Here is a 14,709-nt window from a genome sequence, read left to right as displayed (position 1 = left end):
AATATTTAAATAACATGACAGATATCATCGACTAAGCAATGGTACTATTTTTCTAGAATATCTCTAATATTTCTATAAGTCATTGTATCTTCGGGCATTTCCTCGCCAAGCTCTTTGAGGAGTGCAGCATGGAATTTTTTGTATGTTTCAACTTTACCGTTAACCTAAAATAAAAAACAAACAGTAGACCCTTCGTATAAACGAAGAGAAAGGAAATTCAAACCTCTTTATTCTTCTGAAGTGTTCTTTCAAGAACCTCCTTTGTGTACAACTGTGGATTTTTACCTTGATCTAAGACATCCAGCAATTCCAGCGGCACTTTCACATCGGCAAATTGGTTACGCATTTGATCCAGCTCCTAGTAGCTCATATTATAAGACTTTTGCAAAGAATAAGAGCAGATCCATACTAGTACTCAGTTATGAGACAGGATGAACAACATGAAAATGACACATTTCTTGCTTGCATAGAAACAACACCCGATCAAATATTCGAAAATTTTATTAGCTAAGTTAGAAATCAACTTTTCTCAAAAAGACGACTGAGGCTGACTGGATAGAAAAAAAGAACAATGTGTTCTGCGTTAATGAATCCTATTGGGATACACCAACGCGATCGACTTCAATTGAGTATCACTTAAGGTTTATAAACGCACACTCGGCCTCTTCAATGACTTGCGAGGACCACCCTATGTATCAAGTCGGTATTTTTATCCTAAATTTTTTTCATCTTTAACAATTTGTCGCCTCTGTCATTAAAATCTTGATTGACCTAGGACGATGTCGAATCACTGATTGCAGCCACAGTTAAAAGTTATTGTATAGTGGAGCCTTTTACCATTATATGACAACCTTATTGGGCGCCATCGTTGCCCTTGTTACTGAGATGACCAAAATTGGTGAGCTTTCCTCATCTTGTGCTTTTTAAAGATTTTTTTTTAACTACACCGTGAGGCGTGCATGGTTCATTATTTCCGGTGATTATCGTAGTAACATTCGGAAAAATGTTGGTATCATTCGTAACTACAAAGTTAGAGCAGTAATGTTCGAAGTATAATCAGTATCATTTCTAAAATTTTAGTTGGGCTGTATTACCTCGCGAAAAAAAAAGACTTTCTAAATATCCTTTCTGAAAGCGATTGCAACTAACCAAATAGCTAACAGAAAACTTCCTCTAGAAACTGGAAAGTGGTTGAAGACATTTAATTGGTATTTTAATAGCAGGAAATCTAACTCTAATAACCATGAAATCGCCCGATAAAAGAGCTTGTGTGTTAGCAAAAGACCATTGGTTTTCTGAGTTCCTGAAGATCTCATTTCTTTTGAACTGTAACAACAACAAGTATCATGATTGTCACTAAGATAAATTCAAAATCAACAAAGGCTTTTCATGATATGATGACTCAGGAGTAGAGTAGCATGTAAACGGTTAAGTAGGACGAATTTTCCGAAACTTCCGTTAATTTGTTGCGTAGAGAAAAATGAACGTTACAGTGCATCAGCATCTAACATTGCGACGCACAGCAATGGAGTCATAAAGAACACATTTTATATTGGTAAGTATATGGTATTGGTAAGAATGTATATTTGCACCAAATTGACTTGGATTTTGAAAATACAGTCATGCAACATGTGTTACTTCCAAATGGAATTGTTGGAAACGAGACATAAATTACCTGCAGCCCTGATACTAGCGTATGGATCTTCTGGTTGAAAGGCTCTTGGCTTCGAGCTCCAAAATCGGTTGCGATTACTCCCAAATGGCGTGCATTTTCCTGAACCACATCGGTGGATGGGTGGATGCGAAGATAAAAAGGCAAAACAAAACAACTTTGCTTGTACAGTTGATGCATCTGTATAAAATAATGCAGCTACGAAAAGCGAAGTGAAAACACCCCTAGTGGAGGAAGTGCAAATTAGGTAAACTCCATCAGCGAATACCTAACCTTTTTTTTATTCGATGTAGAAAAGTGTAGTCACAAAATGCTCGAATTTACGAAAGTTACCGCGAAGCACGCATATCGAACGAACAAAATGAAGAAACCACGTCGGAAACTTCAATAAAAATACCATCACAGTGTGGATTTTGGGGACATGAAGAGAATGAAGATAGTAAAGACAAACAGTGTAGTGCAAAATATCAACCGCCACAGTTGCTAATACATACCATTTTGTTAAAAGAAAAGATCCTTGTTATAACCATTATTCGCTTCACTTGATATACGTTTTTACTCTAAAAGCACACTTTTCGAAGAATATCCACTCTACTGAAAGACTGAAAAGTAAACATTCGCTACTACAAAATGATATGAAAGCTGTTTCTCAAAATTCTCAGATCTCAAAATTGACAACACGTTCAGCCTAAATATTATCTCAAGATATTATTCCTGTTTTACAACATGATAATGATATTATGCACACATGATAGCAGGCCGAAAGGAAGTTCAGCGCGTGAATTATACTGAAATCACTTGTGGCCCATACCTAATCCTGTCATTACCTATTATTATTTTTTAACACTTCGGGTGGTTGTACAAAGATCAAAGTCTCTATGATGATCAACCGACCTGAAACTGTTCGAGGGTCCGCTCTAATTGATTAAATCGAGATTCACCAGTATCAGAAATGATTTGGGGATGAGGCAGATTCGATTGTAAACTTTCCATCTACACCACCAGCAAACTAATCTATAACTGGTACAGAAAAAAGTAATACGAAATGAACAGCATTAAAAAGGTACATCCACGAGTATCACTTGCTTGAATGGATTTTCACATTATTATAAGCTTTATTTTTTTTAAATTTTTAATTTATATATACAATATGAGAACAACACAAGAACTAACAATTATCATCAACAAAACAGCAATCATCACAGACAAAAATATGTGAAAACATATGTTATACTGACTTTACATTATTTTCCTTCCTGAGTGTCCCGTAGTTTGTCTCCTTCTGTATTCAAAAATTCTTTCTGAACTTCAGAGAGATCTATTTCGAAAGGTCTATCGGTTGCTAGCTTCTGGAAAAAAAAGCTGACAATCTTCACTTCGTCGCTTTTAAAGAATTATAAAAGAGATTTCGTGGTTGATTTAAATCAGAAACAATAGTAAAAGCGTACATCCACAAGTTAATATTCGCATCAAATATCACAAAGAAACATTTCAAAGTGTTGAGGATAACAAACAGCAAAACGACTGACCTGCTCAACACATTCGCGATATGCTTGATGAAGCCTGTCACAGGGATTGATGGCGTATTTGTGCCTGTAGTTCGGTGCTATGAACTTTTGGAAAAATTCAGTGAAGCACTTGTCATAATTCTGGAAATACAAGCACATCAAAGAGTAAGGAATACATAAGAATGCCGTGCCCAACCCTTCTTTTTGCCGAAATGCTACTGTTACTCTGTAAGCAGTCCGTACAAAGCAACCGTCATGAACTTGCTTAAGAAAGAATGATATGGAAGAATTTGGAGGTCAAACAGAATATTATATCTGAACTTCGTCACTACTTTTCTTGCATTGTGAGCTGTTGATTTAACAAAACATAAGAAAAATACAATAGATACCAAGTGAATTCTAATAATACTCTTATCTGGATCGAATATATTTGATGGAAGCTACTCTCTAATGGTAAATGGGGAAAGAGTGGAAAACGTAGGATCAAATTGCAGCCTCATTAGGACAACTAAAACTAGAGGATCACAAGAATTCAATCGAAGACTATAACAAAAACACCTTAAGAAACATAGATTTGCTGCAGTTCTGCCCTTGCAAAGGTGTCACGTCTCGACAAGACAAAGAAGCTACCTAGAACGATATTTCAAAAGGAAGACTACTTAAATCTTAATCAACCACATTGTGGTATAAACATCAAATCCAACACACATGGTAGACACTATTAAGCAGCCGTGAGCAGCAAAGAAAGGCTTGTCTCTGCCTTTTTCTTGTGAAGCCAGTGCCTTGGTCAAAAAAGTGCTCAAGAGATTTGTTTCCCATTTATGAAGGCATTATTTGAGAGGACAGGAAGAGTAAAGTTAGAGTAAAGCTAAGCCAACTTCTTACCAACTTCTTCAGATACCGTGGAAGAATACGAACAAACGAAAACAGTTAGGCACACTAAAAGCGAACTCTTCCTCACTTGCTTAAGTTGGTCGCATTCGGGAAAAATACTCGCCATTCTTCTGTCACCCATCCTCAAGGTAGTGAAACACAGCCCGAAAAGCCCGAAATAATCAGGCTCCTACGACTTCTAGCTCTCACAGACGCTATCTGAAACAATTCAGGTGTAACACATTGGCTCAAAAAAAAAATCTACGCAAAAATAAAGAACATGATGCAGCAGCATCATATGCTATGCTGCATCTCCTCAATCTACATCGGCCGTCGAGCAGATGTTTCTCGATGGAGCGCGAAGTTCTGCGGAAATTTTACAATTCACTACGTGTGGATGTGTTGCAGGCTGTAATCGGACCAGGTTCCTTGGGATTGTGGAGCTCGTTCAATCTTGCTGCGAGCCATCACATCCGCAACGACAATGTGCCAACGTCCAGCAGCCACCACGCAGCTGATTTAGATGGGACCCAGATGCTTGTGTATACCTTTTGTCGCATCATAAGAATCACTATGGAATCTCGCTCATTTTCAACGAGTCAGTTGTGCCTGCACGCTGTGCACAACAATCCACTAACGGTATGTAAAGCGCCAGTGACTGCTGTCCTCTAAGCCCAATCGAAGGTGTCTGATGACTACAGTGACAATCAGACTCCAAAAATGACTGAGAACTATTCTTATAACTTATACTCCAACATCGAGTTACGAAAACAAGGAAATAGACACATTCGTTCTATGCGGTGTTCGCGAAATCCTCGAAATGCAATTGCACCTTCTGCAAAGGCATGGGTGGCGACCTCGAAGCCAGGATTCGAGGCCAGGGCGAACTTCACATGACAACCAACGGTCTTCGTTGGAATATAGAGGGGAAGACTTCCTCGTTTGCCATGACCCAGCTGTTGCAAAATCCATCCTCTCTACGTGGTATTGGATCATTGACCTTACCTTGATGAAGGCCACAGCTTCAAGTTGTGATCAGGTCACCGCATTTCAGACCACCTGTTCCATCGCGGATGAAAAGGGGTTGTAAGATTAATTTGTACGTTTTTAAATCTCAGTGCACGAACACATCTTATTATTTCAACCGTTAATTCCTCACACTTGGCTGATTTCACTTGAATAAGATGCTGAGGAGATCTCATTGATCTTCGACCATTCGCTCCTGGATGCGCCGTGTGTACAAGGATGGCGCGTTTCCGCATAGCTCGCCAGAAATAAAGACGTTTCCCGTACCGTTTTTCAGGATAATTAGAGGGAAATGAGCGTGACCACGTTCTCTATAATGTCCTGGAAAGGTCCAACAACCAAAATTTTATGGTATGCTGCATTTCAGTAAGGTATTGTCGTCAGATAATTCCTTCTATTTAGCCAGTAGACTGGTCAGCCTACAGGTTCAGATACCACCTCCCCACGAGCTTTAAACAGGTGCCATCAACCGATTTGCATCGAAACCGAAGGCGTAGAAACTGAACCTTTGCTCGCAATGGAGACAAATGGAAATGTTACGGGTGCCCTCTCAAGCAAGTGGGCGAACAACGTGGGGACAAGTGACGTTGCGTAGTTACGTTACTGCGAATGTAGGCAGTGCTCATAAATTAGTGCAATAGTCAACTCTAGACATAGACTTCCACAGAACAATAACAGCGCTACTTTTATTGAATTTAATTTAAACAAAGTCAATAGATCTACAATGTTTTAGCATTATTTCACTGTATTTTAGCTTCAGGCTGGTTATCTGTACTTGTCCTTGGAGGAGGAACCTAAACAATAAGTGTATGCTTTCTAAAATCTTTTAATCGTGCTTCATGTCGTTTTGACCCGAATATATGTAGTCACTACCCTCAGTATATTCATATTTCCTCATATCTCACGGATAAAAAGCACGATTTACAGGCTAACAGCTATGGCAGCAACGAAATACACTGAGAAGGGACGCGCTGACAATTATCTGTTTGCCTCTCGACTGCGAAGATCGTTGGCAAAGATAGATATTCCTTATGTAGCAAAATTGTATCTATTAGATCTAAAAAATGGCATATTCATCAGATTAAGAGAATAACCCGTTCTATTTTATTTTGCTAAGACTGTGTCCTTATATATGCTAAGGTAAAACTTTAGATTGAGTTTAGTATCTTCAATTAGAATAAAATATAAATATTCCTCACTTTTGCAGGAAAATCACATAAAAAAACTAATGAGGCCAACCTTGACCATTAAACTTGTTTGCAAGTCATCATAGTAACTGAGTTCAACCGTTTTCTCATTAAAATGGGCGCTCCTCTTTTCCTCAGTGGTTCCAGCGTCGTCTTTCTTATCCTTCTCCGCTCTAAAGAGAAAATCTTCACGTTTTCAATCTGTTACTGATAAGAAATTGTTGTTATCAAGTGCTAAATTAGAAAATTATTAATTTGAACCTTTGTGGCGACTTATAAATGCTCTTCGGTTCATTCTCCTTCAAAGCTGCGAGTCCTTTCTCAGTCCACGGCTTTGTTTCCGATGGTAGCGGAAGGTCCTTTATATCAGGAACACCCACAGCAGCCTAGATATGAGAGGAATTTGAGGTGTGAAGAAAAGAAGATTCACTACTGGACAACACTCCATGATTCCTAAACAACTTCGAGCCATCTTTTCTCTGCTTTCCAAAGTGTAACTGTTTTTATTTGATATTTTCCCACAGATACCAACAACAAAGTGAAAAGCCGGAAGTGTGAAATAAAAGATAAAATTAGCACATTTATGAAGTGGTTAAAATGATGAGAGGCGATCGTATAACGCGTTCGTGATGAGAACACATAAGGTGAGAATAACTTCCACTAGGGTCGATTGCTCATTTACGTTTCGCTGATTGGTTCCCAGGAGCATCAGTGTGCGCTTCCGCCGCGGACTGCTTGGGCGCATTCGGCAGCGACTATAACTATTTGGTGAACTTGTAGTAATGGGTAGTGGAGAGCTTAACTACAAGTAAGCAGTTGTCTTCACTCTGTATGGACTCCTTGATAGCGATCAATTAGAATTGATTTCTTTGTCATGCTTCCGAACACCCTTCACAGCAGTTTGCATTTGATATCATCGACCCCGATGATCGTAAAGGGGATAAGGGATAGAAGGATAAAGTTTCTGGTGTTAATCAATCGCTTGGGATGCGCCCCCCGCGTTCACCTCAATTCGGAATCGGTTGAGGTTTACGAACGTGTAACTGGCCTATACAATAGGCCTGCGGGGGCTAGCCGATGTGCCAAGTCAGTGCTTTTATTCTCCCAGACAGGTCTTGCACCAATTTATCGACCCCGGAGGGATCAAAGGCTTGGTGAGCACTAGGGCGGATTCGAACCTCCAATCGATCGTGCGAGAAGCGGAACCTCTAACCGCTACACTACACCCACCCATCGTGAAGGGATGTGCTATAAAATGTGCTTCGCTGTTATTTGGTGGCACAGCGGCTTGTATCGTCCTAGAGTGCGGCAGACAACGCTCTGCCCCTGAATTTCGTGTATGTAGCCCTTAAAAACCTTTTTTCCACCCCTTCTTATGTGAAAAGAAAATAATCGGAATGAACAGCCTGGTTTTTCCGATGTTCAGGAGCAACGTTTGTGGAAGTTAGAGACCTCTCCACCAACCAGAGGAGAAGGGCAGGGGAGAATGGAAATGGTTCACTGTTGTTTCGTTTCCACTTTGATACATATGAACGTTAGTTCATCTGTATCAAAGTGCATCGATTGCTTTTAACTTAATTTATTGCAGTTACTTCCATAGACGTTTTGGAGTGGTCCTAATCACGGTTATGGATCACTCATTTTTCTGGATGTGTGTGAAGGGTTGCGCGTTTACCCTGTAATGTAATGTCACTTATGCACATCCCTAACCTTCATCCACTGGTGGTTAGATCGAAAACCAGAAATCAATTGTCTGCTATTAATCAGCTTAGGGTGTTTTCGTAATTAAAGGCATCACTCCACGAATCTGAGGTGATGTGCGGATTTCTGGTGGAGTATTCGTATACGGGATGGGAGACTATGGAGAGAAGGGTGATTCCGTCCATTTCTTCATAATTGCCGTAAAAAACGGGCCGCAAGATACGGTGCACTATTTTCCACAAAGAGTTCGACTGGAGCGCGCCAGCCTTGTGCGACACCGCATCTTCCAGGCCGCTTTTTACGGCAATTAGGAAGAAATGGAATGGAATAATTACCTGCGTCAATACTTGAAACGCCATAGTTTCGATGTTTTTCTAAAGAAATCTCCTGTTAATACTTTTAAAGCTGCGAGCACATTCCCATTGTTGCAATGAAGAAAACCTCGAACGCTACGTTTGTATTGCCCACTGATATTTATTTCGTATTTCCAATCTTTTCCCCAGTAAAATAATGAAGTCAGAGGTCAGAATAGTCAAACAATATGATCTCTCAATATGGCTGAACTCACAGCTATTTTTGCTCGAAGCATATTGCGAAGCATATCATTACCAGGCGCCTCCACAAGTAACCGAGCTAGTCCGTTCTTATCCATTGCTTTCACCATCGCGGTGGTAAGCTGTAAACAATTTAGTATGGAATCTTTGAGTTAAGAGTGACTGAGACTGGTTTCCACATTCATACTAGCTCAGAGTGATGTACCAGAGAACCAAACCTGTGGAATACTCGTGATCAGTTCCCCTTCCACATCCACAATGCATTCTCCAATAAGCAGTGACATTGATGCGATGCTATCTGGCATTATATTTGCCACATAAACCTGTTGTTAGCAATTCCTTAGAGAATTTAAACTATTTGTCAGCCGTAGCTTTCTTAAAACTGTTTTACGCTCACTGAACAAAATATCGAATTTTTTGATATGTCACACATGTAGAGAGGTCGTTTTGAGAGTCTATTTGGTGTAGTGATCACGAATAAAACTCCTATTAAATATCGTTATTAACACTCTCGTACCTTTCCATCAATTAGACGAACATCCAGTCCTAAACTCATCCCCCTCATTAGATACAACATGGTCCACTCATATTCGTATCCCTCCACTGGTTTATAACCTCTTGGAATAATCGGTCTCATTGTGGGTCGACGTTTAAACCTAATCACTTGAACGGTGAACTGAAACTACGATCATAAAGAGTGGTTGCGTTTGGAAGACCATGATTTTCTTGAGCAAACTCACTGTTCCACTACTCTGAGTTATTTTTGAGAGGATTTCTTTGTTTTTACTACCATCCTCCGAAAATATTTCTTTGTTAATAGAGTAAAGTATATCTCCTGTTCGAACTATTCCAAGACAAGGGCTATTCCATTTAACTCCTATCACTGTATCTTTCTTGATGATGAGACCAAGCTGTAATACGGAATATATTCTGCTACTTTACGAATATTCTACAAACTTTAGGTGTTTAAAGCTATACCGATTGTCCTTGACTCAATTCGACGCCAAGAGGAAGCACTTCGTAACAATTTTTACTCACAGTTTTTCCTCTTAAAGCGCAATAGACTTTCTTTTCGGCCTGGAACCGGTCTTTAGTGTAACCAACTTCTGGAATTCACTTACTCCTAAGAAGTCCCCCATATTTGGGCGGTTTCCGCTATTCTTCTTATTCTTAGCTCATTTTTGTTGCACATTACAGAAGCATGTTTTCCGTCAAAGTTAAAAAATCAAGGAGTCAAAATTGAAGAAAGAAAATCATATACGTATGTGTATCGCGTATGTATTGTCTCTTTGCTACCGGATACTCATGCAGCCCGTCTGATATTCGACGCATAATGTATAGAGGAAACTGACCAAGTACAAGGAGATTACAAAAGCAAACCAAAAATCCACCAATTTGGAATCCACTGAAGACTTCTGGCTACTCTTCGACATAGTTGTAATGACTAAATCTACAAACTAACCAGCCTGATCACAACTACATTTATATATATGCTTCAATGCTTAGATAAACGTTATTTAACCAAACACAATATCATCTTATCATGAGACATAGTAACGGGCTCAGTCTGTGTATCTGTGTGGGTAGGTGTATGTGCAGGTTGTATGTATGAATATGTATACATCGTTTGTGTGTGTGTGTGTATGTATATGTGTATGTGTATGTGTATGTGTATGTGTATATGTGTATGTGTATGTGTATGTGTATGTGTATGTGTATGTGTATGTGTATGTGTATGTGTATGTGTATGTGTATGTGTATGTGTATGTGTATGTGTATGTGTATGTGTATGTGTATGTGTATGTGTATGTGTATGTGTATGTGTATGTGTATGTGTATGTGTATGTGTATGTGTATGTGTATGTGTATGTGTATGTGTATGTGTATGTGTATGTGTATGTGTATGTGTATGTGTATGTGTATGTGTATGTGTATGTGTATGTGTATGTGTATGTGTATGTGTATGTGTATGTGTATGTGTATGTGTATGTGTATGTGTGTGTATGTGTATGTGTATGTGTATGTGTATGTGTATGTGTATGTGTATGTGTATGTGTATGTGTATGTGTATGTGTATGTGTATGTGTATGTGTATGTGTATGTGTATGTGTATGTGTATGTGTATGTGTATGTGTATGTGTATGTGTATGTGTATGTGTATGTGTATGTGTATGTGTATGTGTATGTGTATGTGTATGTGTATGTGTATGTGTATGTGTATGTGTATGTGTATGTGTATGTGTATGTGTATGTGTATGTGTATGTGTATGTGTATGTGTATGTGTATGTGTATGTGTATGTGTATGTGTATGTGTATGTGTATGTGTATGTGTATGTGTATGTGTATGTGTATGTGTATGTGTATGTGTATGTGTATGTGTATGTGTATGTGTATGTGTATGTGTATGTGTATGTGTATGTGTATGTGTATGTGTATGTGTATGTGTATGTGTATGTGTATGTGTATGTGTATGTGTATGTGTATGTGTATGTGTATGTGTATGTGTATGTGTGTATGTGTATGTGTATGTGTATGTGTATGTGTATGTGTATGTGTGTATGTGTATGTGTATGTGTATGTGTGTATGTGTATGTGTATGTGTATGTGTATGTGTATGTGTATGTGTATGTGTATGTGTATGTGTATGTGTATGTGTATGTGTATGTGTATGTGTATGTGTATGTGTATGTGTATGTGTATGTGTATGTGTATGTGTATGTGTATGTGTATGTGTATGTGTATGTGTGTGTATGTGTATGTGTGTGTGTGTGTGTGTGTGTGTGTGTGTGTGTGTGTGTGTGTGTGTGTGTGTGTGTGTGTGTGTGTGTGTGTGTGTGTGTGTGTGTGTGTGTGTGTGTGTGTATGTGTATGTGTATGTGTATGTGTGTGTATGTGTATGTGTATGTGTATGTGTGTGTGTGTGTGTGTGTATGTGTGTGTGTGTGTGTGTGTGTGTGTGTATGTGTGTGTGTGTGTGTGTGTGTGTGTGTGTGTGTGGCTGGAAAAGCAGCGAAGCGGTTGCGTTATAGTCAGATGGTCGAGTTGGTCTCAAAAAGAGGAGAAGGAAGGATGGAGAAGGAGGCACGTTCAACAGCATTCAATTGTTGAGTTGGGGCCCAAATTCGCCGCAGAGAATCACGTGAGATGAAACCGATTCATCCTGGTCTCAAAGACAACGTGTCACGACGTTGACCATGTTGGAATCGTTTTACGAACAGGTAGAGGTGTGGTTATAATTCACGAATATGGACGTGATTATGCTCTGTTCCTACTATTAATCCAGGAAGAAGCGTGAAACAGCATCCTGTAATTCCGTCTCTCCTTTGGTTTTCAGCGGATGCAGTGCATAACATGTCGGTGATTGTGCAGAGGAAGCAGGTTTCGCTGCTAAGAGCGACTTCACAACATCATCATTGCAAAAGCAGACATAGAGACGAGCAGTGACCAACTCTAAAACGATCATCGAAGTGTTTTGGCTTGCAACAGTTGTATTAGCTGTCATCTCCACCTTGATCATCTTGATTCCCATTGAATGTCGAACTGTTCGAGCGGGCGTCAGTAATTCTTCCATTCGTGATTTTTGATCGCGTGCCAGGGTCTGCCAGTGGTTTCTCCTTTCGCGTGAGACACGAAGAGCATCGAAGGTTTCATGAAGGTTTTTGTGAAGAACTGTGACCATCAGGTCGCCGGTCTTCCTGTGCGCTTAATATCGCGTGGAACTTAGTTGCTCATGGTTCGACGTTGTCGTTAAAGTGCACCGCATGTGCGGACCCCTTGATTTTACTCTCCCTAGCAAACGCGGCCGCGTCTCTAATCTTCGATCGCTGACGTAGAACAGAATTTCGAAGCCCGTCCCTCGTTTGTGTGGAGTACTTTTAGCATCACACGTTTGATAACGCTCAGCACGTTTCCTTCCTGCTCGCGAAGTGCCTAGGTTTCTGAAGCATAAGTCAAAGCTGAAAGCACAGTGGTATTAAAGAAGTGAGCATGGAGCCGGGTGTTCTTGCTCTTCTTCACTATATCCTCGATGCCCCTATACGCTTCCCAATCCGCTCGTCTCTTCCTGCCAAGCTCGGAGATCAGGTCATGATGTACAATTTCCGACCCAGATAAATGTAGCTGGCGCATTCGGATATGTTCGTTCCGTTGAGGGTGAATGGGGGATCCAAGATCCATCCATTACACAGATCATCGCCTTTTGCAGACTCAGCTTAAGACCGATGCCTCGACATGTCTCGTCGAACTCTGCCAGAATTCATTCCGCTTGTCTGATGCTGGATGTTATCAGAACAATGTCATCAGGAAAGTGAAGACGGTGTTGCTGCCGACCGTCAACCTTCATTCCCACTTCGTCCCATTCCAGCCCTCGCATTCAGTTCTCGAAAGTGGCCGTGAATATTACAGGTGAATTTATGTCACCGTGTGGGACCGTTCTATTGACTTCGATGATGATATTCTTATAGAATGGCATTTCATGGCTTCCATGACCGTCTCTGCCTGAACTGAGTCGAAGGCCTTTTTTAAGCCGACAAAGATGAGACATAGTCTCCTTTCTTATACAACAACACGGTCTTGGTTGTCATCCACTATCTAGGAACCTTGCATTTCGACGGGCAACGTGTAAAGAGACGGAGTGTTGACAAGTACTAGGAGAGGGTTCTTCTGATGTACTGGCCTTATCTTTTCGGGACAGAGTGTTGGCACGACTTCCTACCGACAGAATAGTATGTCGTACTTCGAACTGGAGAACCTCTGGAATGACATGTCCAACTTCTCCCAGATAGTGAGGAGGCAAGTGAACATGGCTGCCGAAGCCGAAGAGACCAGAGCAGAAGTTGTTAATGATTGTTTCAATTCCCTTTCTTGATGCAGTCGTTGTTCCATCCAGATTCCGAAAAGCAGTCATCTTCGTCTTGGGATTGGCGAAGTCTCGGCGGACATGACGGGTGCTCTTTTTCGCCCTTGCAGCTTCAGCCTGCTCTTCCCTCTTCAAGTTCTTCTTTTATCACCCCTCTGAAACGGTCCGCCAGCTAGGACTTAAGTTCTTGGTTGTCTGCGGCTTGTGCTGTACCGTGCTGGCATATTAGCTCTAGGTGGTTGGTTTAGGTGGTTTTGGAACTCTCAGCCTTTCTCAAGCAGTCATGAAAGTGTTCAACGGACCGATCGTATTCCTCGTCGATGCTGTTCACTGCAGAATCTTTCCAAAAGACGGTTAACGTAGCTTGTCTCCGGGTGAACGAAAATCCTCGTCGGAAAAGGCGGTGGTCCGATCCCGTATAAAATTTTACTACAACAGCGACATCCGGCAGGCTAAATCTTTTATTAATGATGATGTAGCCAATTTCATCATGGTACTCTCCGTCGGGAGACTTCCACGCCCAGCAGAAAGGGGGGGGGGACTTCTGCAATTGCAAGTTCCCTTTGGATGGATTTTTTGGATGGTCTGAGTCGTCATGATGGACTCGGAAACCCACTCCTCCCGTTCCTCCTGTGTTAGATGAAGGGATGCCTGACTCGTGGAGACAAGCCATCATGATTCCCCTTCACAAGAAGTTATCCGTCCCTAAGAACTATCGGAGACCCTAGGAACTATCGAAGAATTCATTTTCTGCGTGTTATGTATAAGGTTTGTATAATGTACGACGAGCAAGCTGGCTTTTGTCCTGGCCGATCTATGACTGACGAGGTGTTCAGGTTAGGAGAGTGACCGAAATCTGTCAGCGGTATTCGAAGTCAATGCAATTAACCTTTCTTTTCTATGAAGGCGCTTCGACTCTCCTCATCGAGGCCGATGACATGAATCAACGAACAACTGCTGCATTTCGAACACCAGCCGGATGTACAACACCGTTTGAGATGGTAACTCGAGTAAGACAAGTGGCAGTTGGAGGACTCTTCCTGCTCAGTTTCGTTAACGACGACATTATGCGAAGAACAGTAGATCAATTGGGAAGAAATTCACGGAATCACCTTCCTCTCCATAATATACTATCCCTTATAAGAATACTGCACCTGAAGTCTGCACCACCTCAGATTCGTGGGATGATGCCCTTAATCGTCCAGGAAAACGGCGTGGAACTACTTTATTCCCTACGAAGTACGATAGAACACATCTCCCTTGTACATGATCCAGTTCCCTCTGCATCCTATTCATTAGTTTTACTTGAATAGGTTACTGAGAATACCT

General features: G+C 40.8%; 5 protein-coding genes across 5 annotated transcripts; all 5 read right to left on the bottom strand.

The window, feature by feature from the left end:
* Positions 1 to 44: 44 nt before the first annotated feature.
* On the bottom strand, positions 45 to 2,665 carry RB195_019833 (uncharacterized protein; the record flags this gene model as incomplete). The annotated part of the gene is made up of 4 exons (XM_064187864.1): positions 45 to 164; positions 224 to 358; positions 1,676 to 1,774; positions 2,567 to 2,665. 4 exons carry the CDS (start codon positions 2,663 to 2,665, stop codon positions 45 to 47), a joined length of 453 nt encoding a protein of 150 aa, XP_064043745.1.
* A 251-nt stretch (positions 2,666 to 2,916) lies between these two features.
* RB195_019832 (uncharacterized protein) lies at positions 2,917 to 4,195 on the bottom strand (the record flags this gene model as incomplete). The annotated part of the gene is made up of 3 exons (XM_064187863.1): positions 2,917 to 3,021; positions 3,202 to 3,321; positions 4,142 to 4,195. The coding sequence occupies 3 exons, from the start codon at positions 4,193 to 4,195 to the stop codon at positions 2,917 to 2,919; spliced, it is 279 nt and encodes a 92-aa protein (XP_064043744.1).
* A 1,624-nt stretch (positions 4,196 to 5,819) lies between these two features.
* On the bottom strand, positions 5,820 to 9,954 carry RB195_019831 (uncharacterized protein; the record flags this gene model as incomplete). The annotated part of the gene is made up of 9 exons (XM_064187862.1): positions 5,820 to 5,873; positions 6,319 to 6,439; positions 6,528 to 6,652; positions 8,536 to 8,643; positions 8,740 to 8,844; positions 9,039 to 9,197; positions 9,262 to 9,432; positions 9,500 to 9,598; positions 9,913 to 9,954. The coding sequence occupies 9 exons, from the start codon at positions 9,952 to 9,954 to the stop codon at positions 5,820 to 5,822; spliced, it is 984 nt and encodes a 327-aa protein (XP_064043743.1).
* A 1,842-nt stretch (positions 9,955 to 11,796) lies between these two features.
* Positions 11,797 to 12,201, bottom strand: RB195_019830 (uncharacterized protein; the record flags this gene model as incomplete). Its single annotated transcript, XM_064187861.1, has 1 exon — positions 11,797 to 12,201. The coding sequence occupies one exon, from the start codon at positions 12,199 to 12,201 to the stop codon at positions 11,797 to 11,799; it is 405 nt and encodes a 134-aa protein (XP_064043742.1).
* A 900-nt stretch (positions 12,202 to 13,101) lies between these two features.
* On the bottom strand, positions 13,102 to 13,428 carry RB195_019829 (uncharacterized protein; the record flags this gene model as incomplete). The annotated part of the gene is made up of 1 exon (XM_064187860.1): positions 13,102 to 13,428. The coding sequence occupies one exon, from the start codon at positions 13,426 to 13,428 to the stop codon at positions 13,102 to 13,104; it is 327 nt and encodes a 108-aa protein (XP_064043741.1).
* Positions 13,429 to 14,709: the final 1,281 nt, after the last annotated feature.

Source organism: Necator americanus, chromosome II (assembly GCF_031761385.1).
Source record: "Necator americanus strain Aroian chromosome II, whole genome shotgun sequence".
NCBI lineage: Eukaryota > Metazoa > Nematoda > Chromadorea > Rhabditida > Ancylostomatidae > Necator > Necator americanus.
The sequence above is the reverse complement of the archived record's forward strand: the minus strand, read 5'-3'. Positions and strand labels throughout refer to the sequence as shown.